This window comes from Nyctereutes procyonoides, unplaced genomic scaffold (genome assembly GCF_905146905.1).
Source record: "Nyctereutes procyonoides isolate TBG_1078 unplaced genomic scaffold, NYPRO_anot_genome, whole genome shotgun sequence".
In the NCBI taxonomy this organism is placed as follows: Eukaryota; Metazoa; Chordata; class Mammalia; order Carnivora; family Canidae; genus Nyctereutes; species Nyctereutes procyonoides.
In genome coordinates this window covers 15,633,935-15,658,500 of record NW_026575030.1, presented here as the reverse complement: position 1 = coordinate 15,658,500, position 24,566 = coordinate 15,633,935, and the positions used below count along the sequence as shown (strand labels likewise).

Sequence of the window (24,566 nt, the reverse complement as noted above, 5' to 3'; positions counted from 1 at the left end):
GGTCACACATACCCCTCTCTTCCCTGTGGCCTTGTATGGTAGCTCATCTAAAGATGCAGTTGAATCAGTGTTGCTGGTTTCCATTTTCACTCCAGCCTCATGTAATAATTCACTTTAGTTCATTAGGAGAGCAGATGGCTCAAGAGAGGTGACAAATGCTGGGGCTTCAACCTGACTCTTGGGGGTAACTTGTTGCTCTGTGGCCCTCTCTAGCTGTGTAGGGGCTGTCAGGGGAGGTATGCACACCATTTCACTGCAGACAGATTCAGGCCTGCAGAGCCGACTCTGGCATCTGTGAGAATGTATGAGGGGTCCCTCGAAGTGGGAAGAATGGTTACCCTCTAGCTTGCTCCATTAGAGAGGAGCTAAGCTGATCTCCCATTCTCTGAAAGCAGGTGAACTGAGATCTTCATACCTATTGTTCTGGAAATTTTCAAAGCCAAATATGTCCAGGAGGCCAATGGCTCTTCGCACATTTTTGGGGTCCTGGGCAGGTGGAGTGAAAATTGCAGTGTTGATCTTCTTGACAATCCACAGGAAGAGGTGCCCATAGATGCCCTGAGGAGACAAGAGGTAAACCCCATGGCCTTTGAAACATAAGAGACAAGCTGCCCCTTATCTCTAGTTCACCGGCAAAGGCTGCATGCACGCTGGCTCTCATGAACCTGCCAAGGGGCATTATCCCTACTCGAAAGGCAAGAAACTGAAGCCCAAAGAGGCTAGGAAGCAGTCAGCAGGCAGGTGACTGGCAGAGTCAAGACATGCCCTGCTATCTCTGCTCTCTCCTGCTCTCCACCAGCAGGAGAAGGAGCCATGTCCAACAGAGAGACACGCGGACCCCTTCTCCCATAGCTCTGTACCTTGACAAAGGCATCCCTCCGGTCTGCAGCCTGAGTGATGTTCAGGGGCCTGGTGACAAACTCCCCTCGGATGATGATGGAATGCTTGATCAGACAGTCCCGGAGTGCCTGGTACTCCACCTGGAAAGGCCGGTGGGAGCTGGCATCACAGCTAACGGGGCAGGGCCTGGCTCCATGGCTATGACCTACTCATACCACGTCTTGTTCTCTCTTGTGACCAAACACCTGAGGGTGGGAGATGCCTGTGGGGCCATCCAACAGGGCCAGGCCCAGATGGAGGCTGGAGTCAGGGTCCTGGGCCGGCCCTGGTCGAGCATCGGTCTAAGCACTGGGGTGTCAGGATATTCAGGAAGGTGTGTGTATAAGCTGGGTGGGTCCTGGGCATGCTGGCTGCTTGGTTTACCAGCTCTGTGCTGGTCTCCCAGAGGCTGGGGAAAGGGCTGGTGCCATAAGAAGACCTGAGCAAACAGTGCATGGGGAGGGCTCTGACACTGGGCCACTGGCACCTGGCTATGCCCCAACAGAAGCCACTCCAGCAAAATGTGATTGCTTTGCTTGTTTGTGTGTTTGCTTCTGATTCTATCAACTTCCTACCAGAACTATCACTGAAGTGTGATGTGGAGGACGTTATAATGTCCCTAGGGCAGAGATATTTCTCCACCCAGTGCCTGCCTGTCTTCCTGCAAGGCAAGGCTCCATTTGGTCATGTAATAATCTGGAGGGCTCGTGGTATGAGCACATCTACTTTCCAGAATAGCACAACTCATGGAGAAGGCAGAGGGCTTGAAGGGAGGTAGGGAAGGGTCCAGGGAAGGGCACTGGGCCATGTGGCCATGTGGGGACAGCTGAGGGACCGGGTGGGGTGGAGAGTGAGGATGCTGAGTGAAGGCCACCAAAGAGCAGGGGGGACACAAGAAAAGGGAAGAAACGTGTGTTAAAGCCAAACCGATCATTTCATGTTAAAGATTAGCTCATGCTGCTTCCCACCCCAGGGACTGCAGTGCCCCGATGGGTGTGGAGGTTGAGCTGAGAGCCTGGGAGAGGGGATGGGGGCAGGAGTGGGATCCTGGGAAGGGTTGATGGCAATTGGGGTCTGGGGGCTGTGACCCCAGGCCCTTGGGGCCTCTCACAGAGGTGGAAGCTGGTAGACACAGTGGCCAGCTACCTCCAGTAACTTCAGCACGGTGGGAAAGGCAGGCGTCTCCATCACGTCAGAGGAATCCAGGTTCTCGAAGACTGCAGCTGTGGACAGAAGCAGTAAGCCCAAGTGGTGAGGTGGCCTGAAGTGATGGGACAGGAGCCGCAGTAGGGCCCAAGCCAGAGGCAGCCACAGATCCACCTATTAGAGGCCATTGTCCCTAGGCGTGAGGCACCACCTCCAGGAGACAATGTCCCTGGTGATGAGCAGCCCCTTAGCTGGGAAGGAATGTAACAGACTGCCTCCCCCTCTCTGCTTAGCGACATCATGGCCCCACATCAAAGGAAAGTTTGAAGAAGTGAGGGCTCATGTGGAGGGAGAAGCCTGGTGCTGCTCCTGGTGCTGCTGTGGGCAGGGTGGGGTCTACTAAGGAAGAAGATGAGCCATCGATCCCCTTCACTGCTCTCCACTGTACATGGAAGTGGCTACTTGTTCTTTCAGTCACATAAGTGGACATTAACAGAGCACAATTGTGAGCCATGCCCAGCCCTAGTGCAAAATACAGATACAAAATAAAGCCTACAGGTAAAAAAGTATATAGAAGCCAAAGGGGCGTTATAGTAAATAATGATTAAGTTAACAACATGTAGCCACTACTACAGCCAAGGTACAGAGCCTGGTGAACGCCTGAGGCCCTTATGGTCCTTTCCTGCTAAGACTGGGTTCCTCTCCACTTCCTCCCCGCCATCATCCTTTTACTGTCTAAATATTAACCCCTTAACAGCATTTAATTTCATCTGTTTTTAGACTTTGTGTTAAGTGTGATCTAATTGAATGCCTGATCTACAAGCTCTGCATTCTTTGGTGCCTGGTTTCACCTCCTCAGCATCACATTTGCAGTACTCTTTCACTTCCCAATGCCCTCTTCCTGCATGTCAGCACCCACCTGTCACCAGCCGAAGTGCCCGGTTCAGGTGACAGATCACATGGGCACAGTGACAACTACTCACCTGGAGTAGATTTCCTTATACAGTGTGACAGAGGGGTCCGAGTTCATGGAATAGTTTACTGTAAAGTCTGTCCTTCCTCACTGCTCTGTGAATTGGAATCCTTCATGAACTAGAGAACCAGCCGGAGTTCCTTCCAATATTGCCTCTGCCCCATTCTTTCTCTTTTCCTTTAGTACGTCAGTTAAAGGTAAGCTACAGCTTCTCACTTGTCCTCCACACCTCCTACTCTCTATGTTTTGCTGCCCTCTATCTCTCTGTGCTGTGTTCCTTTTTTTCATTTCTTTTTATTGAAGTTTGATTTGCCAACATACAGTATAACCCCCAGCACTCATCCCATCAGGTGCCCTCCTCAGTGCCCGTCCTTCTGCTACCTCACCTCCCCTGCTGCAACCCTTTGTTCATTTCCCAGAGTTAGGAGTCTCTCATGATTTGTCTCCCTGTCTAATTTTTCTATGCTGTGTTCTGACTTTTCTTTCACTCACACATTCCCTCTTCGTGTGCATAAAACTGGCTGTTAAAACCATTTATTGATGTCTTCATTTTGTTTTTTATTATTACTTTTTTAATTTTAGAATTTCTTTGTGGCTCCTTTTAAAATCTATAATGTCACATTTTCTATTTCCAGTTTCCTGTCTAAATTTACAAGTGTGGCTTTTTCTTTTCTTGAACATAGCCATGCATAGCTGCTTTATGATTTGTGTCTAATAATCCCAACATCTGAAATCTCTGTGGCCCTATTTCTATTGTCTATTATTTCTGCTGCTTCTTGCTCATGATGTCTTGTTTCCTCATTCCTACTTACCTTGGCTGCATGTTAGATGTTGTGTTGGAAAAACTGTCTGAAGGAATACTTTGGAATCTAGATTGATGTTATTTTCCTCCAGAGAGGAATTTCCATCAGATGCTTAGAGGCACTAATAGGTCAGGACACCCTAATGCCCAGGCCACCTGGATGCTTACAAATGGGTTTGCAAGTTCATGCATGGCTTTGTTTAGTCTGGTTCACCCTTACCCTAAGGGGGTCCCAGCTAAACTGGGTGATGATCAGAGTTTTCATCTTTAGAGAGCCTTAAGCTTTGACGTCTTCCCTCTAACCCCACGAGATCTCCAAACTCATAGTGATAATTTTCAATGCATTTTCCCAGGACAGGGCTAGACCATGTGACCTTGGTAAGCTCTTGAGGTGAGAACTCCCAGAGATTCTTCCTCCTCCTGCCCCAGGCCCCCCTACTCTTCCCCCCCGGGGAGGGCAGTTTGGGTGGGAACAGCATTACCCATAAACTCCACATTGCCCAGGTGGAGAATGGCTGCCAGCAGCTTGCTGAGGTCCCAGTTCTCAGAGTCGGAGAACATGAGGATCTTCATGGCAGAGCGAACATGGGCATAGTCCTTGGCATCATTGAGGCCCTCACAGGATGTGCAGTTTCCCTGCAGGATCAGGCACTTCAACATTCTGGCGGTCACCCTACACCCCACCTCCTCCATCATAGGGCTAGCAAGATAGAGATGTGTCAGGGACTCAGACAAGGGTCCCTAATAATAAGTGACACTTCATAGGCTCTAGGTGGACTCTGAGAGGTCATCTGGAGACCCCAGCTCAGAAAATACACACAAGTACTTCCCAGAGGTGGAATCATGTTGACAGACATAGCATGCTTGGGCTTTGCAGCCAGCACTGGCACTTGGAAGCTGTGTAGCTTTAGCCAAATCATTCAGCTTCTCTGAGCCTCTATTTGTCACTCATCCACAGTAATGCCTGCCTTATCCTCTCTGGGGAACCTGTGAGTTTATTCCTTTAACAAACACCTTCCAAGGCTCCCCATGTGCCAGACCCTGTGCTACTTGCTGGGAATTCCATAAATGGAGAGACCTGGCCCTGCCTGGGGTGCTGCACATCCAAAAAGGGAGGCAGAAAGCAAATGGTGGTGTCATACACTCTTAACAGGTGCTGAGACCAGCTCTATTGGAAAGTGAGGGAAAGCTCCCTGGAGGCGCAACCGGAGGTGGCTCTTCGTGCTGTTCTTCATAGCAGCAGTGAACAGTGGTCTAGGCAGTGAACAGCCGGAGCCCGGCTGTGAGGTAGAGACAAGCTTGCAAGGAAGCTGGGGTCACAGTCAAAGGGAGGTGTGGAGGGATGATGGGAGCTGGAGGCGCTTGAAAACCAGGAGCCACAGGGAGCCCCTGCAGAATGGGGGTCTGAGCTGCGATATGTCAGACTTGTAGTGTGGAAGGTCTGCAGGATGGATTGTAAATTAGGAATCAAGTCCAGGGACAGGGGGGATGTGGAAGGAAAGGATCACCTAGATCCAGGCAGGAAGTGAGGAAGGCTTCAGGCAGTGAACATAGGAGGGGTTGGGCAGGAGAGATTCAAGAGGTGGAACTCCTCTATCCCCTTTTCAGCACCCTGGAGCTGGAAGGCCTCTCCCGTCGCACTGTTCCAGGCGTGGGGGTGCAGCCCAGCGCAAGAGCAAGGTCCCTGCTCCGCCAGAGCTCGAGCTCTAGGGGCACTAACAGGGGTGGGCGATTGGAATGAAACCCAGGAAGAAGAAGCATGGGTACGACCCTCCATCACCTGCTGGAGCCTTTGTTCGCTGGAACCGGAGGAGGCTGAGGTTTGTGGGGAAGGATATCCCTTCAGCAGAAAATAAGGAAGCAGACGGACAAGGGTACGTCTCTGACAGTCGGAAAAGCAGAAGGGGGGATTGGCTGATGGAAAAGGGAGACCCTCATCCCCGCCCCCAGGGCTTTCTGGGGCGGTAAACCACAGGTGGAGCAGGTACTCGCTTTCCTCTTCTTTCTCCTTTTGCTATTGAGAGACACCTGGTGGGGGGGTGGGGGAGGCAGGCGAGGAGGGCGGGGCCGGGCCGAGAGGAGGACCGGAGGGAGGAGGGCAGGGGCGGGCGAGGTGGGCGGGAGAGAGACGCGGCGAGGAGCGCGGGCGGGGCGGGGGGGGGGCGTGGGTCTCACCGTGGTCAGGTAGTGGTACTCGGAGGGCGTCCCCAGGCTCAGCAGCTTCTTCTCCTCGGCGGTCATCCCCAGGAGCATGCCGTAGAAGATGTGGTAGTTCCGCTCCTCGGGAGCCTGGTGGGGCAGGTGTTCCAGAGAGCCTGGCAAACATCCCCCTGAGGCTGTGGGGCTTCAGGACTGCTGCCCCTGTCCAGCCCCGTCCCAGCTTCTGTCCCAAGGTCTGGCAACCAGATGTGGCTCTGGCATCGACCAAGGGTCGTTCGGCTCTGTTGATGGCCTCATTACGGGCCTCCAAGGCCAGCTCAGGCCCTCAGCCCCGTGCTAAAGTCCACCCACCAAGCCCAGCAAACACACAGCTTCCAGGAGCTTCCCTGCATCTCCACTGCTCCTCCCAGCCCTGAAGGCATCTTGCCTAATGTTGCAAGGGGTGGGGGTGGGGGTGGGGATGCCAGGATCCAGTTCCTTAGCTGGTAACTGGCCTGGCATTAGAATTAATTCTGGTAGAGGTGGACATAAGCACCAAAGAATGTGCAACATGATATGGATGGAAAAATCAAAACGGAAAATCTCAGCATTTCTTCTTCTTGAATACTGGGAAAAGACCATCATTATTCAATTTGAGGGGTCCTTGGGCCATCTCAGGATACGGCCAGGGTTCAGTGGCAACCAACTAAGACCCATGAAGGTTTGGAAAGGTTCTTGGGGAGGTCTGAGAGTTCTGGAAAGGAGCCTGTCATGGAAGCCTCCTCATTCCTTGGCTCCTGGTCCTGGGGTGGGTGGACATTTCCCCAGGACCAATGCAGCAGAGGGGAGGCCTCACCTGCCGGCAGACCCGGGACTTCTCCAGGAGAAATTGCTCGATGCGTGCACCCTCAATCACCCCATTGAGGTTGAAGTGGATGTCGATATATTTCCCAAAGCGGCTTGAGTTATCATTTCTGATTGTCTTGGCATTTCCAAAGGCTGAAGGCAGAGGGTGATGCCCATGATCGGAGCAGAGAGGAGAAAATTTACTTTTAGTGGCATCATTGGAAAGGCTTCTAAGAGGAGGTGGCTGAGCCTAGAGCTGAAGGATGGGTAGCACTACACTGGAAAGTGGTGGCAGCTGAGAGTATGCTGAGAGGAAGGCAAAGTGCAAGTAAAGGCACAAATGTCAGGAGGCATGAGGTATGTTTGCAGAGTGAGAAGTTTGGCTGAAGCATAAACCACAGGAGGAAAGCAGTGGAAGATAGATGGAACTAATTAGTAGCATAGAGACTTGAGTGCCAGGCTAAGAAGTTTGGAATTAGTCTGTGGAAGATGGGGGAGGCACAAAAGCTTCTGGGGAGTATGGGAACAGATTTGTGTTTTAGAAAGATTGGTCAGGCTGAAGCAGGGGCTGGGTTTGAGAGGGCAAGTTTGCAGGGGGAGTAGTAACAGCTGGCAGGGACCAGGATCAGAGGAGGAGGTCAGACTGAAGGCATTTGGACTGCAACATGATCCAAAGTGCATTTTATAGAGCTCTTTCTGCAAGAGCTCTTTCTGCAAGCCTCTCTAATGTGACCCACCATAAGAAAAACACTTTGCATTGTGTCTTCCTGCATACACATCCCTACCTGTACACATAATTAAAAGAAAATATTCAGTACTGGTTCTAACCAAGAGTGGGTATTTCTATTTATTTAGTTTAATTTGTCCTAAAAGACTAATTTCATGACCCATTGGTAGGTTGGGATGCAGGCTGAAAATACCACTATACAGCACTAGTCCCATGAGAAAGAAGAGGGTTCTTTGGTCTCCCCCTTGAGAAATCCCCACAAAGAGCAGAGTCTCCAAAAGGGGCTAGCTATGCTCAGGAAACCAACTTCATGTTGTTTGGCCCAGTGGCAGATCTCTCTTCAAGAAAGAACCTGGGGCTCCTGGGTGCCTTGGTAGTTGACTGTCTGCCTTTGGCGCAGGTCGTGGTCCTGGGGTCCCGGGATTGAGTCCCGCATCAGGCTTTCCGCAGGGAGCCTGCTTCTCCCTCTGCCTATGTCTCTGCCTCTCTCTCTGTGTATCTCTCATGAATAAATAAAATCTAGAAAGAAAGAAAGAAAGAAAGAAAGAAAGAAAGAAAGAAAGAAAGAAAGAAAGAACCTGATGTAGGCACTTTCTGGTAGAAATTGATAAGCTGATTCTAAAATGTGTATGGAAAGGTAAAGCACCTACAATGGCCAAGTTTGAAAAAGAAGAACAAAATTGGAGGTCGTGTGCTACCTGATTGCAAAACTGACAAGATATGGAACTAAGCTACAGACATCAAGACAGTGTGGCACTGGTGGAAGGGTAGTCAGAGAGATCAATAGAGCAGAATAGAGAACTCAGAAACAGCCCCACACGTGTATGGTCAACTGATTATAGACAAAGGTACAAAGGCCACTCAATGCAGAAAGAATGGTCTTTTTGACAAATGGGGCTGAAATTATTGGGTATCCTTATGAAAGAAAAGAAGAAAAGGAAAAAAAAAAGTAAGAAAAGAGCAGAAACTCGATTCATACCTTGCACCATAGGAAAAATTAACACAAAATAGATCATGGACCTAAATGTAAAAGCTAAAACTGCATCACATCTAGAAGAAAACATAAAAGAAAATCTCCCTTAGGCAAAGATTTCTTTCTTTTCTTTTTTTTCCTTAGGGAGGAGGGTGGGGCAGAAGGAGAGAGAGAGAGAGAGAGAGAGAGAGAGAAAATTTAGCGTGGAGTTGGACATGGGGCTCAATCTCACGACCCTGAGATCATGACCTGAACCAAAATCAAGAGTCAGATGCTTAACCGACTGAGCCACCCAGATGCCCTAAAGATTATTAAATACAACAGCAAAAGCATGATCATAAGAGAAACAAAGATAAACTGAATTTTATGAAAATCAAAAACTTCTGGTCTGTGGAAGACACTGTTAGAAAAAGAAGGGTCAAAATAAAGATGGGGGCAAAATATTTGCAAAACATGTATCTTCTAAGGGGCTTGTATCCAGAATATATAAAGAACTCATAATTCATTAATGAGGAAAAAACTCAATTTAAAAATTGGCAAAAGTTTTGAATAGATACAGAGAAGATGTGCAGATAGGAAATAAGCCCATGAAAAGGTGCTCCACCTCATCATCCAGTAAGGAAATTTGAATTAAAACTATGAGACACCACTCCATGCCTATTGGAGTAGCAAACAGCCACCCAGCCAGTACCAAATGCTGACAAGGATGTAAAACAACTAGGACTCTTGTATTTTGCTGATGGAAATGCAAAATGGTACAGCCATTTGTGAAACATTTTGGCAGTTGCTGACAAAGGTAAATGGCTCACCATGGGACCCAACAATTTCACTCCTACTTGCCTATTCAGGAGAAAAACACATGTTCATACCAAAATCTGTGTGCAACTGTCTGTAAAGCTTTGTTCATAATCACTAAAAACTATAAACAGCCCTGGCGTTCTTCAGCTGGCAAATTGACAAACCGTGACACTTCTATATTCATAAAAGAAACAAATTATTGATACAAACAACATGAAAAATCCCAGATCCATTAAGCTAACAAAAGTAGCCAGACTCAAAAGACGACAAACCATATGATTTCATTCATATAACCCTCTGGAAAAGATAAAACTATAGTTGACCCTTGAACAATGTGAGAGTTAGGAGTGCTAACTCCCCGTGCAGTTGAAAATTCGCATTTAACTTTTGACTCCCCAAAACTTTACTACTGATGGCCTGCTATTGAATGGAAGCCTTATTGATAAATAGTGAATTAACACATTTTCATGTTATATGTATTATGTACTGTATTCTCACAATAAAGTAAGCTGGAAAAAAGAAAATATTATTGATAAAATCACAAGGAAGAGAAAATATATTTTTAGTACTGTACTGTATTTATTGAAAAAAATCTGCATGTAAGTGGACCTGCACAATTCACACTCATTGTTCAAGGGTCAACTGTAGTTTTGAACTGTAGCTGAACTGTGTAGTTCAACGGTCAGCTGTATGGGGGAGAAAAAGACAAATCAGTGGTTGCCACACGTTGAGGCTGGGAAGAGAGTTGACTATAAAGAGGCATGAGGGAAGTTTTGGGGTGACAGGAACATTCCATATCATGACTATGATGGGCATTCTATGACTACATGAGTTTGTCAAAACCCACACAGGACATCGACAAAGGTGAACTTTTACTCTTTTATAAAGAAACTGAGAAAACGTGCTGACTGTGGCTGGTCACTGGGGTCCAAGTCACACATTTCTGGGCTGCCCCTAGCAGAGACTGAGCAAGGGGGCTCTAAGGCCTGGCATTGTGCCCAATGCAGGGTTCCTCGAATGGGCACTTTGCTCTGAACTCCCCCTTGGAATGGCCAAGACCTGGCAAATTTGCACGTAGCTTGAATCTCATCCTGCCCAATTCCATTCTTCCCTTTCCTGAGTGTCCTACATGTATCCCTGTCAAGCATCCCTGATGCTTTTCTTGTCTTTTCCTGCTACCTCCCCCTTCATCTTGCTCAGGGATCACCCCTCAGTAGAACTCTCTCTCTTTCTATATTTTTTAAAGATTTTATTGATTTATTTGAAAGAAATTGAGAGAGATAAAGAGAGAGAGAGAGAGAGAGAGAGAGAGAGAGAACAAGCGAGGAGAGAAGCAGAGGGAGGGGGAGAAGCAGACTCCCTGCTGAGCAGGGAGCCAGACCCAGGGCTAGATCAGGACTCAATCCCAGGACCCTGGGATTATGACCTGAGCCAGAGGCAGAGGCAAATGCTTAATGCACTGAGCCACCCAGATGCCCCCACTCTCTTGCAGTCTTAACACCAGCTTAGCCACTGCTTCCCTGGTGACCCAAACTGACACATTCAACATTTCCCAAACCAATTTCATCTCAGGGCCCTTATTTAAAAGGAATACTTGTTTTGATGATCCTGTGGAAAACACACTTAATGAAAGCCTGTAAGGTCATTACTTTTTTCCCCTTTGTGTCTCCCAGGAACCCCCACACTACCATCCACCCCATGCTCGTTTTCCTGTCCTGACAGGCTACAATCCTGTCCTTCCCCATGGGCACCTCCTGGCAGGAAGGTTCCAGCCTACAGGGCCTGTGGAGGAGGGCTGGCCAGTGGAGGGTGACCACTAACCTTCCAGGATGGGGTTGGCCTCTAAGACCTGCTGCTCAATCCAGGAATGTTGGCCACTGACGGTGGCCAGGAACTGCAGGATGAGCTTCGTGGTCTCTGTCTTCCCTGCCCCGGACTCACCACTGCAAAGAGAGCATGCAGGACATCAGTCAATAAAACGGCCATTTCTTCAATACCCTCAACTGTTCTGCAAACCCACCACAGGCCTGCTTTCTGGTCTGAAAAGAAACTCCCCTTCCCTGGGCACACATTCCACCACATTTTCACTGTGGGTCTCAGCTGTCTACTTTGTGTTAGTTATTGGTGTGATTCATCTTTTCTGCCCTGCCTTGATGCAAGCCCCTGAGGCGTTGTGTGTCTGGTTCATTTTAGTGACATGGGCCCAGTGCTCAGTAACTACAGATGAGTGAACAGAACTGGACATTCAACATCCTTTCTGTGAGCACTAAGTTTATATTGTCCCCAGAGGGGAAACTGTATTGGTCCTTTGGAAAGACAATGTGGCACAGGTAGCAAAACCCTTCAGAATTATCCTAACTTTAGCCTAAGAAAATAATCCCAGAATCAGAAAAAGCTTTCTCCACAAAGCTTTCTGGTCATTAAAACATTTTAAATCTATTACTACAATTGCAGAAAGTCAGGGGCACCTGGGTGTCTCAGTCGGTGGAGCATGTAACTCAGGGCTGTAGGTTTAAGCCCACATTGGGTATAGAGGTTATTAAACAACAACAACAACAATAACAACAACAACAACTAACAATTGCAGAATATTAGAAGTAAGATAAAGGGGGGAGATTGGTTATGGTCCCTTTGGTCAGAGAATATTATGCAGCCATTAGAATCAAGTCTATACAGAGCTTTCAATAATGTGAACAATGCTTATTAGGTACAGTAAAATGACAAATGTCCCTACTACTCAGTATAATTTTTTTTTAAGATTTATTTACTTATTTATTATTTATGATAGATACAGAGAGAGAGGCAGAGACACAGGAGGAAGGAGGAGCAGGCTCCATGCCAAGAGCCCGATATGGGACTCGATCCCAGGACTCCAGGATGGTGCCCTGGGCCAAAGGCAGGCGCCAAACCGCTGAGCCACCCAGGAATCCCTACTCAGTATAATTTTAACTAAGTGGGTAACATAAGCCTTTACTCCCCAAAAGTAAAGGAATTTTTTTTGGAGAATATTTTTTTCTGAAATTTTGTAAAATTTTCATAGTCATGATATATTAATTTCATAATGGTGAGATATGAAAACTAGTTTTTTTGAAGTTTCTTAGGGAGTTTAGGTTAAAAATATACTCATGTCTGGCATATAGGACACACTCGGGTTTGTAGTGATTACTATTACTGTTATTATTAAGGCTTGCATGTCACTTTTGTGTAAATTATTTTTCATTATGGAAAATGTCAAACATTACACATGGAGACTGAATAGTGTCTTGCTAATAAAAGCAATTCCTGTCACCTGGTTAGAAATGCAGCCTCCTGGCCCACCCAGCTCTTTTCAGTCAAAACCTGCATTTTCACAAGATCCCTGGGAGATTCTCACACCTTACAGTTTGCATTATAAACTCCCACAGTCCCATTCCCAGCTTCAACTCCTGGCCAATTTTATTTCCCATCCTGTACTATTTTGAAGCAAATCTTAGAAAAATATTATTTCATCTGAAAGTATTAATTTAAAAAAAAAAGTTCTGATTAAAAGTGTTCACAATTACAATGCCAGCCAAATCAGTCCAATCAACAAACCTCCACCAGCTTCCAGGCCAGCCTGGGGCTCAGCTCTGCTCGAGAGGCCTCTTGCAGTGAGGCTGGTCCTCCCAGTACTGGGGGGCAGATTGGGAGCACACAGGCAGAGCCCAGATGGGAGGTGTAGCACCAACCCTCCTTGGCACATAATTCTATGCACTTCCCAAGAAGTGGAAGTCACCCCAGGACACCTCTCTGTCTTCTTTTCCAGTGTCCTGGGTTTAAATTCCCTTTTTAACAACTGTGTGTCTCTGGGAAAGGATCTCAGCCTCTCTAGTGGTAAGCCCCCCTACCCCCTGCTCCCTGCCATCAACAGTAAAACAGGAATAAGAATATCTACTTCTGAGGGTTGCTGAGAACAGTAAATGTGATCATCTATGCTATAGGACTTCATTCTAGTCTCTGTGCCAACACCCTGTTCAGAGAGGCCATGCCTCATCTGCCCTCCACCTAGAGCAGCAGCCCCATCACTGTCTTTCCTCTTTCCCTGCAGTGTCTTTCTTCAAAGCTTTCATTACCTGCCTAAGAAATTGGCTTATTTATTGCCTGTGTGTCTCCCCTTCTAGAATGTAGACTCTATAATGTAGGGATTTTAATCCCTTTCATCTGCTGCTGTCTCCCCATAGTAGTACAATGCGGGCATACCACTGGAGCACGATGGAACCTTGAATGAATGAACAAATGAATGAATGAACAAAGGACTCTTCTATAACTCTAAGCAATGTGCCCTGGAAGCAAATTCCCCCTCCTCCTTCTTTTCCCTCTCTCCACCCCCTTCCCTCCATACCAGGAAGACCTGTGCAGGAAGCTGGGAGGCCAGACCAGGCAGAGGACCTTTGAAGCAGGGTCAGGACCTGGACTGGAGGACATGTCCCTTCTGGGCCCTAGCAACCTGAGAGCTGGCTCTTGGAGCTTCTGCTACCTCTGTCCTCACCTGAGGCCTGCCCAGAGATGTTTTATTTTTAGTTTGACCTCACCTGTTTGACCCCTAAGCCCCCAAGCATCTATTGTGAGTCCCATGTCTAAATGTGCCCTCCCCATTTTTCCTTCTTCGTCTTGGGAAATATTTACTGAAGGGTGAGGCAGTCCTGGCTCTGCTGATACAGTGGAAGAGCAGGTTCTGCAGGAAGGAAGTCTTGGAGGGACTTGTCAGGGTGGAGGGGCAGTAGAGGTCAGGTGCAGGTGAGCTGGTGTGCTGTTGAGGAGAGTGGTTGCAGGTGAATGGGAACCCCTAAATCAAACAGGCCTCGTAGGTGTGCTGGTTGGGAGAGGTTTAGGGAGAGGAGGTGCTCCCTGCTTTACCAGATAGTCAGAGGCAGGGTGCCTGGCCCACCTGATCCCCATCAGGAATATGGGGAGCCTGAGCCCCACCTGATAATGCAGCACTGGTCCCTCTTGTTCCTCTTCATGTTGAAGTAGCAGTTGTTGGCGATGGCAAAGACATGGGGTGGTAGTTCGCCCATGTGACGGTTGTAGTACAGCTGTACCTGCTCCAGGGTGTAGAGGGGCAACACTTGGAAGGGGTTCACAGCCATCAGGATGGAGCCTGTGTATGTCTGGGGAAGGGAGCAGATGGTTAGTGCCCTCTGCTCTGAAGGCCAACACTGCCTGGTCCTGACCATGGCCTTGGGTGCAGCCCACTGAGGGCTACCAGGCCTGGCTGAGTCTGGTGGGGAAGTGGGTCTGATTCTGGGCCAGGGAGACAAGACACTCAGATGCTCAGATCCTCCTCTGGAAAGATGGGGGTGTTCACTATGAAGGAAAGCTGTGGGTGAGTGCTTTCACAGGGAGATTAAATGAGGTGCTCTACATTAAATGTTTAGCATCCTCTCTGGTGTTTAGAAGGCTCAATAAAAAGAGGCTGAATTTATGACATGAGTCTTCACTGCCTCCCACAGGGGCCTCTATGAGGCTGGTCAACAATTGTAGCCTCCACTGATCCTCCTAGGATCCTCCTAGGATCCCCACCTGCTTATCTGGAACCCGCAAGATGCCTGACTGCCCCTCTGGGAATAGGACAGGGATGGCTACCTTTTCAAGTCACATGATTATCCACATTCTAGTTTTCATCTTAGGAATGGAGAGTTTAATCTCTGACTCTGAGGACTGTGACAACCAGATAAAAGAATGCAAGCATAAGCTCTTTGGAAAGGATAAACTGTAATTCCTTTTAGCTTATTGGTGTTATCAGTTCCAAGGGTTCTGACTCACATTCAGCCAGAGTGGACTCAGCACGTCCTGTCCCCTCTCTCCTGCAGGGCCTCCTCACTCTCCTGACCAGCCTTCCCCTCTATTTGGGGTCCATTGCCCACTCTCCTACTGCTTTGAGCATTCTAAAAGGGCTGCTCAGAGTCACACCAGCCACCTCTCCCTAGGAGAGGCCCAGGCCCTGTGACTTCCTAGGCCACACCCAGTTAGGGTGGGCTGGTGCCAGTTTTGAATGCTGCTTCTCCTGGGAAAATCTGCATTGGAACGGGGATGGGAGACTTAGGACTGGAGTCAGCCTCCCATCCACTGCTAGGATTTGGGAAAAGGACTCACATCTTCCCCTATGGCCCTCCTGGCTATCATAGGACTCATTTCACAGAGGGAGGGCAGGGGTCTTCTGGCTGGTGACTCTGTCACTGCCATATGCCTACGAAGGGGCCGGGCAGACTATGCCTACCCCCATGGTCTCTGGTTCATTTGGCTATCAGAGCAGGCCTTCCACTCAGCCACAGACGAAAGGAAGAAGTAACACTAACTGAGCACCTTCTGTGTGCCAGGCACTGTGCTGGCATGCTACATGTTAGCTTTCTGAGACCTCAAAGGTTCTTATCACCCTATCCATTTTGGATTGGGGAGCAGGGGTGGAGAAGCCCTAAATTCTTTGCCCACCTTACACCGTGAGAGCACGAAGAGTGGGGACTGAACCAAGTGTGCTTAGCTCCAAACCCACAGTGCTTGTTTTTCTCCCCAGCCAGATCAGTGCATGTGGATCAGGCACCCTGGATGAGGGGGTATAAATGGAGGACTCACATAGATCTTGTGCTGCTGGTAGCGGATCAGGAGGTTGTGCACCATGCCTGCCTCGTTCAGTTCCCCCAGGCGGATCATGTCATCCACGCCTTGCACTGAGTTGGGGTGCATGGGGCTGAGGGTGTCAAGGTCTTTTGCTTGGATCCAGTGTTCCTAGAATGAAGGAAAAAGACTCCCCTAAGGGGTGGCCTCCACGTGGTCCAACCTGCTGCTCCTCTTCTCCAAGTTCTCAGCAGATCAGCTGACATGGTGGCTGGACTAGTCTCTGGCTGAGGTCAAGGGAAATCTGAGGCAGGATTAGGGCAGTTTGTGGATGGGGGTAGGGATAGGCCCTGAGCCACACTGACCTTGCCTTCATCATCTACAACCAAGATCTTGCCAGGTTTTGTTTCCTTGACAATGGATCCAATGGCCACACTGGTCTTGTTGGCAGAGAGGGGGTTTAGCCACACATGATCACCCTGGAGAGCAGAGAGAAGACAGTGATCAGATACCTGTTCTACATTCCCTTTCCTGCTCAAGACTTACCCTCTCTTGGGGGCTGTCCCTTCTAACCAGGACCTCTCAAGATGGCTGGAGTACACTCTCTCCCCTGCCCCTTCCTCCTGATTCTCCTTATCTTTCCTCCTCCTTCTTTTTCTGCCCTGGCCTCTCTTGCTCTTGCCAGAATGGTAGTGGGAGATGGGAGGTAGCAGTGAAAGATTCTCTGGCCTAGCTTGGTTCTAGAAACAGACAAGCCATATTTGCAGTGTAACAGTCCCAGTGTGAGGTGGAAAAAGTCCTTGCCCTGTGAATAGCCCAATAGCACCCAAACCCTTTGGGTAGGGAGAAGCAAAGACTAAACTCTCAGTAGGTTTCTGCTAGCCTGCAACATGGCATTGACCCACATGAACTTCCTTCTGATCCTAGATAGCTCACCCCATTCAAAGAGGAGTCATCCAGAAGGAACAGGTCTATATACAAAGATACTGAAATCCAAAAGGAGGAAAGGAGAAGGTAAATAATACTCACCAGGGAAAAACCAACCAATGAACCAACCAACCAGCAAAACTGCCATACAACAGTGGAAAATTGTGACCAAGTATTTCACCACGGTTTCCAAAATCTTACTGAAGAGTAGAGCAGGAGAAAGAGTTCAGAAATTAGATGCTGAGACAACTGAAAAGGATGCGATGTGAATTGGCAAAGCTCGCAAAAGAAATGGAAGAAAAGAATAAACACAGACCAGAAATGAAATTAGAATTGGAAACAGTAGGAGAACAAGCACAGCTAAAAGTACAGTAAAAGTCACTGACAGGAGAGAGTAAGCAGAATGAACATAAATTTTTAGAATGAGGGTCAGGAAGAAAAAGATAGATATGGAAGATGGACAAAAATACACATAAGTGTCCAAAGGAGATTACAATAAATAAAACCCTGTGTATATTTATTTATTTATATACATTTACTTTTTTAAAAAAGATTTTATTTATTTTGAGAGAGAGAGAGCAAGCATGAGCAAGGGGGAGGGGCAGAGGAAAAGGGAGAAGCAGACTCCCTGCTTAGCAAGTGCCCATTGACAGATGAGCAAATAAAGAAAATATGGTATATACATACAATGGAATATGATGCAGCCTTAAAAAATAAGGAAATTAAAAAAAAAAGAAGGAAATCCTGCCATATGGTGCATGACAGATGTCAAAATGGATGAACCTCAAGGACATTATGCTAAGTGAGATAAGCCTGTTGCAAAAAGGTGAAGCTGCATTATTCCACTCATAGAAGTACTACTAAAGTAGTCAAAAACATAGAAACAGAAAGTAGAAAGGTGGTTGTCAAAGGCTGGAGAAGGAGGGAGGGAAAACTGTTTAATGAGCACTGAATTCCAAGTTTGCAAGATAAAAATCCTCAGATCTGTTGCACAAAAATGTGAATATACTTAATACTGAACTGTATGCTTACAAATTGTTAAGATGATAAATTAATGTTATGCTTTTTTTTACCACAATGAAAAAAAAAGAAATCAAATAATTTTTTATCCAGCCAAATTGTCATTCCAGTGTAAAGGTAACAAATATTTTTGAAGAAGCAATATTATCCCCATAAGCCCTCTGGAAAAAAAATTGGGGCACAAGCTTCTGTCAATAATACAAGAAATGAAAATAGATCCACAACAACACACATAATCATGAAGTTTCAAAATACTTGGGACAAAGAGAAAATCATGAAAGCTTTCAGAGAGAAAAAAATAAGTTTTATACAAAGGCTCAAAAATTAGAATGGTATCAAATTCCTTAACAGCAATGCTGGAAGCCAAAAGACAGAAGTTTATCTAATAAACTTAGATAAAACAAGTAAACTTTGCATGCAGATCTGATCAAAGCTAGGTTTTTTGTTTTTTTTTTAAATATTTTATTTATTTATTCATAGAGACACACAGAAGAGAGAGGCAGAGACACGGGCAGAAGGAGAAGCAGGCTCCATGCAGGGAGCCCGATGCAGGACTCGATCCCAGGTCTCTGGGATCATGCCCTGGACTGAAGGCGGCACTAAACCGCTGAGTCACCTGGGGTGCCCCAAAGCTAGGTTTAACAATTTGGGGAGAACATAGACATGTGAGTGCCCAGGATGGGGGTAGGCTTGAGGACCTAACGCCTTTCTTACATGGCGGGAAGTCAGTAATAGATGATTCCTGAAACCAAAACCTCAAATAAGCACTGTGAACATGTTTTTTTTTTTTTCCAAACAGGGAGGGTAATATCAAAGAATCATCTAGAAAGTTTGATTGGCAGTCACCTCAGTGGAAGAGAAAGTGGGAAACTTATTCCTATACAACTTTATAAAAATGAAAACTAAATTAAAAAGAACAGCAAGGAACAGTGCTGTAGGATACAGAAAACCAGCATGTGCAACGTATTGGGCTCAGTGAACTAATCAAATCACATCAGAAATCTCAAAGGCCCAGTAGAAGCTTTCTTACGAGGATGGAATTGCAGCGTGCAGCTGAAACAGCTGGGAGCTCACCAAAGCAGGAAGATTAAAAGTCAAAGGTAGATGATGGGCATCTCATAGCAAATTTGACATTAACCAGAGATGAAAAGGAGAGGCACCATTTCTGATCTAGACTGAGGAGGTATGAGCCCAAAATGGGCTAGAAGAAGAAATCAAAGAATGTGACTTTTGTCCTCTCTATTTAGCCAAAGCTCTCCTAGGAAATAAATGAGAAACAAGGTAGCAGAAACTGGAGCTTCCTTGTGACCTCTATGAGCAGGAAAAGACTGTGCAAGAGCAGCCAAATCAGGAAAAAGAATAAAAGAAGAGAAAAGCACCAGCTGTCAGCTGCAAAGAAAGTAAGAGTCTCTACTGAGATTTAAAAAACAGAGGAGGATTTGCAGAAAGCAGGGAGATCTTCGGAGTCCTCAAGAGTCCTCATCGCTCTTCATAATGGGAAATACCTGACAACTGGCTGCAGGAAGAGCTCTTGCTGGAGAGAAGGTGGGAGTGCCCCAGCCTGATATCAAAATTACTGGGAGGAAGCCCAAAGACCCGAAGCCATAAACAATTCGATTCTCAGAGACCTGGTCCTTCACACTAAAGTCTCCCAAAAAGGGTGGACTCTGTTGGCCTATTCCCTGAAACAGGTAAGGTGCCCTGATACTGTGTGTTCACCCACTGTCTTTCTTTTCCATTGTAGAAGAGGCAAGTCTAGAAATGGTCTGTGTCTGCATGTACTTAAATTAATGGAAAGTCATATGGGTCATTGAGGGATCTCCAGCAGCAGGTCTCTGGTTTAAGTTCCAGTGCAGGTCCATCAGTAGACCCACAGAATCCTGTCCCTTCTGTAGGGACAGATGGCATAGTTACTGCTGGTGTTAAAGATCCTGTTTTTCCCAGGAATGCCTCCCAGTGCCTGGTCATTGTACCACCTCCCTATCTGACGAAGTATGGTTGAGGATAAGGTATGATCAATTTACTTACCATCAAGCAAACAAATGTTTATGACTTCATGGATCAAGACTGGGCCAATCTAACAGGTGCTTTGAATTTCAAAATATACCCAACAAGTCTTGTGCATTGAAGGGTTTCCAGCCCCTCTGCCCACAAGTATGTAAACATTCATAGTCCTCATTTGGAAGGAAGATAGGGTTTTATTAACGTATCTGAAGAACCATGCTCAGCCCAGGGCCTTGGGGTGGCTCAGAATGTATGGCAGCACCAGGCTCTGGGTTTTCTCATTTGTCCATAGGGTGGGGGGTAGAGAAGCTGGTAATCATGGCAAAGAGAAAGGTCTATTTGCCTGTTCATCCTTAAGTCAGCTACCTGGTGTGTGCATGCACATGATGGGATGCCCAAAGCCAAAATCCGGAAAAATCTAATGGTTGAAACAATATACTGGCAATGCAAGATCTAATTATCTTCTTTAAAGGCTTCATTTTTTTGTTTGAGGACTTCCCTCTCCTCGATTCATGGGGTTCTTGAGGAGTACCATCCCTTCCACCTCAGGGGTGGGGCAAGTGATCCAGCCCAATCTACTCATACCATATCCCCTCAGCTGCCAGAAAGGGATGCTGTATACAATGCATAATATATAAATCCTTAGTGTGTGGTCCAGGCCAGGGCTTCCAATAGAAATAGAATTCAAACCACACATGAAATTGAAAATGTTCTAGTGATCACATTTAAAACAAAGAAAAATGGGTGAAATTAATTTTATGAGTGTTGTTATTTAACCCAATATATTCAAAATATTATCATTTAAATGATGGGTGAGCAACATAAAAATTGTTAGTGGGATGTTTTACATTCTTTGTTCATATTGTGTCCTTGGAGCTGGCATGGGTTTTTGACTTAGAGCACATTGCAGTTTGGAGCAGACACATTTATAGCACTCAGTACTGCCTGGGGCTCATGACACCACTGTGGACAGAGCAGATTCAGCCCTGGTACTTACCACCTACTCCTAGTACTTTCTCAGATGGACCATAACCTGGATCCCTCTGAGCTTTTGTGTGTGCTATTTCTCATGCCTAGAGCACTCTCACCCACTGTACACCTTCAGAATATCTAATGATCCTAAAGTTGTTTATCAAAGTTTGGGAATTTATGTGGCTTCGAATGACCAAGTTTAACCCTCAAAACAATGGTGTCATTATTCCTACTTCCCAGTGGGACACTTGGGACTAATGCATCCCATGGCTATATTCCTTTGTGAAATAAGCCTGCTTTGCTTTGCAATGTGTGCTCCTCATGCTCCAAAATGGTATCAAGTTCCAATGTTTGTGATTTAGTTACCAGAAGCCCTTGCAATCTGAATTTTGAGACCACGTGTGTTCTCTCTCTAGCCTAAAACACCCCAACTCTCTTCTGGGAAAAAACAAAACAAAACAAAACAAAACAACCCTAGCCACCCTTCTGTGACTCAGGTAGTTGGAGGGCTTGGTTCAGGAGCCCTTGGCTGCTGGGGGATGATGTCCCCTTTCAGCAGTGTGGATCTAGCAGCCAGAAGGAGACAATGGCCACTTTGTGGCTTTGCATGCATCTAAGAATATTTGGGGCATTTTCTTATCAGAAACGAATTTCCACTATCTGGCTTTCCTGGGTTTGGGTCAGAATTCTGGAGTGGGTTGGGATGAGGACTCTCATCTGGGCTCCTCCAGCCTCCAAGGTTCTCTCATCCTGCATGCACCACCCCAGCTGCCCAGAGACCCGTGCCCCCCTCCCTACCCCAACACCAGCACAGGGCAGTGTCTCAGCATTTGCTTCCTTCCCACATGGAGACATCTCTTGGCCACTGAGACACTGCAGGCACTTATATGTTGGTTGAGCTGAGAGAAGACAGTGCAGAGCCCAAGGTGGAGATCAGGCCCAGTATTTTATCTCCATCCACTCTAAGTAAGCTCCCTGCAACTGTTACAATGAGACAACGGAAGAGAAATCCCTTTGTCAAGGCATTTAAGTCCTAAATATAAGTGAAGGATTACCACCCAAGTGTGGCCGCCTGCCCAGGCCCAGAGGCTGGCCAAACTTGTTTTCTTTATATAATATAATCTGTCTTATTCCCCATATTCCCTTGTCTCTGATGTTTTCCTTGTGGGCCCTTGTTGCCGCTCCCTGAGTGATTTGACCTAGCCTTTGGTAACTTCCCAGATAAACCCTAATGCGGCAGATGCAATTCTTACCAGCCTGAAGGCTGACATCCTGAGGTAGCAGGTCCTCCCAGCCTATGAGAAGAGAGAAAGCAGAATGTTAGTGCTCATTCTGACATTCTGGCGCTGCCCCAGAAGAAGGGGCCATGTGTGTATATCAACATGGCCCTGAGCACCTGGCATGGGGCCTGGCTCAAAAAATTACTCTTTTTTTTTTAAGATCTTATAAGTTTATTTGAGAGAGAGAGAGAGAGATAGAGAGAGAGAGAGAGAGACAGTGAGCAAGCACGAGCAGGCAGGAGGGACAGAGGAAGAGAGAGAAGCAAGCTCCCTGCTGAGTAGGGAGCTAAACATGGGGCTTGATCCCAGGCTCCTGGGATCATGACCCCAGCCAAAGGCAGACACTTAACCAGGAGCCCCACAAGAAATATGAATCTTGAATAAATGGATAAATAAGTCACAGTTCCATCCCAGGGTGAGAAGATGCTTTCTGGATCTTCTTCCATCTTACCTCATCTTTATTGAACATCTATTTTGTACTCTGTACTGGGCTTGATATAGGTAGCATGCGTGGTTTTGAATATACTTAAGACATAGTCCCTGTCATCCAGAAGCACAAATTTTATCTGCTCAGACATCAGTGAAAACCAGTCATCACCCACCACACATGGTGTGTGCACCATGGGGAGTGCTGAGGTAAGCAGCCAGTGTAGCTAGAGACATGTGACATACTTTATGTAAGCCTCATAGCACCCCAAAACACAGGTGCACAGGTGTTTCTCCACTTCTTACATGGGACCCCACAGAGGGCAGGTGACCCAGTTAGGTAGCAGCACAGCTGGGAATCCAATCCTTATCTGCCTCATTTCCAACCTGCCCCCAGCACCTGGCTACCTCCTAGGGGTTTTGGGAGCACTCTGGCAGGCCTCATTAGCTGCAGCAGGCCAAGGAGGGAGACTGGTGGGCCCTGCCTGCTGCTGTCCTGACCTGGGGCACAGGCCCTTCATCCATGTCCCTAGTGAGCATTGAGAGGTGTGCTGGTTCTATTTTGTTCATCACTGTGCCCCCCACATCTAGCACAGGCCTGCCCCCAGGAAATGCTTGTTCAATGAAACCCTGAATGATATCCCTGGAGAGGCTTCGACAGTGACTTTAAAAGATGATTAAGAACTCACAGTGGAAGGAAGGGAAGGCCTTCTCCAAGGATGGTGCAACTCTAGCAAAGTCAGAGGGAAAAGTGCAAAGGATGTTGGGGTCAGCATGTTTGGGTTGAGCAGAGTGAGTGGGGAGATGAGAGAAAAGTAGGGGTGTAGGCAGTGGGTGAACATGACAGAGCCATTTGCCACTGTTCTGGTGGACAAAGAATTTTCTTATTCCAATTTGTGTTTAGTGTACAGCATTTATATATTTAATGCCAATCTAAATCTTTCACTTTTGTTGAGCACCTACAATGCAAAAAGACAGTAATCAGATTGTATATTCCTTTTTAAAGTCCAAGCTTATGTTTTTCTCTCTAACTCCAAAGGAACATGGAACCTCTTGTCCTGGTCCTGTCCCTGTTCCCCTGGGCTGGGACATTTGGGCATAGACAGAGGCTGAAAATCTAGGAAACGTGTCCTTGGGGGCACTGCAGCCCAGCTTTCCCACGGATGCTCAGGGCCCTGGGCCTCCCTGCCCTGAGCTGACCCATGGGAGTGGTCGCCCATAGGGGGCTGGGGAGGTGGTATGCACAATGGGAGAGTGTGGCTCTGCCATCCACCAGCTATGCCAGCTGGAGCAGGTCCTGCAAGTGATTTAGTGTGCTCCTTCCTGAAATGGAAATGGTTGGAGTTTTGCAGGGTCTCTGTGAGGTCAGAGACACCCAGGGAGGACCCATGAAATATTTGTGCCTCCAGTACTTCTCCAGGAAGCACTCCTGAGGCTCCTGAGGGGTTATCATGCACAAGCATCAGGCTGCTGACACTTGAGGCCACATTTCCACTCCTTTGTCTGTGGAGAAGTAGGCCCAGGTGACCACCCATCACCAGGACACCTCAGCTAAGGTGGAGCCAGCCAGGCAAACTTTGGGGGATCTGTTTATTCTCATTTAGGTAGTAGAAACCTTGACATCCCTACAACTAACAGCTGCCCTCAGGAGAGGACTTCCCACATAGCAGACCCTGCTGTAGGAGGAGATAACTGCTATCTCTATTTTGTGGGTAGAACAACAGAGGCCAATAAATAGAGATGTTGCCAAAACCATTAAACTGGTCAGACAAGAATGGGATTCTTCTGCCCAACTCCAAAATCAATGCACTTTGTCCTACTTCCTCTGCTCTGGGAAAGTTTAAGGGTCTGTATAAAAGTGCAAAGAAACTCTTACCTGAATCCTGGCTCCCAGAAGTTCTCTCAGGTCCATCTCCCTGCCTCATATAACCAGTGAGATGATGGGTGGGAAGGACGCAGAGGGGCATTGCCCTGCCCCTGGCTCCCCACTGCCACTCTGGCTTCTGCTTCCCTACTCCAGGGAGAAATTTGAGGCCCACCCATGGTCTCTGTTACCCTCTGCCCCCTCACCTGTGGCATCT

The 24,566-nt window shown here is 47.2% G+C and overlaps 1 protein-coding gene across 4 annotated transcripts in view; it reads right to left on the bottom strand.

Annotated features, from left to right (window-relative positions):
- The window catches only part of MYO7B (myosin VIIB), an 89,625-nt gene that overhangs the window by 53,975 nt on the left and 11,084 nt on the right, over nucleotides 1–24,566 (bottom strand). For all 4 annotated transcript variants that reach the window (XM_055315956.1, XM_055315957.1, XM_055315958.1 and 1 more), the window contains exons 2-12: nucleotides 22,033–22,074; nucleotides 16,222–16,335; nucleotides 15,875–16,027; nucleotides 14,228–14,412; nucleotides 11,105–11,226; nucleotides 6,796–6,938; nucleotides 5,976–6,089; nucleotides 4,283–4,436; nucleotides 2,026–2,102; nucleotides 861–980; nucleotides 416–558 (exon numbers count right to left, since the gene is read on the bottom strand). In XM_055315956.1, coding sequence (XP_055171931.1) covers nucleotides 416–558; nucleotides 861–980; nucleotides 2,026–2,102; nucleotides 4,283–4,436; nucleotides 5,976–6,089; nucleotides 6,796–6,938; nucleotides 11,105–11,226; nucleotides 14,228–14,412; nucleotides 15,875–16,027; nucleotides 16,222–16,335; nucleotides 22,033–22,050 — 1,343 coding nt within the window. In that variant the 5' untranslated portion in view covers nucleotides 22,051–22,074. The remainder of the gene's footprint in view (nucleotides 1–415; nucleotides 559–860; nucleotides 981–2,025; nucleotides 2,103–4,282; nucleotides 4,437–5,975; nucleotides 6,090–6,795; nucleotides 6,939–11,104; nucleotides 11,227–14,227; nucleotides 14,413–15,874; nucleotides 16,028–16,221; nucleotides 16,336–22,032; nucleotides 22,075–24,566) is intronic.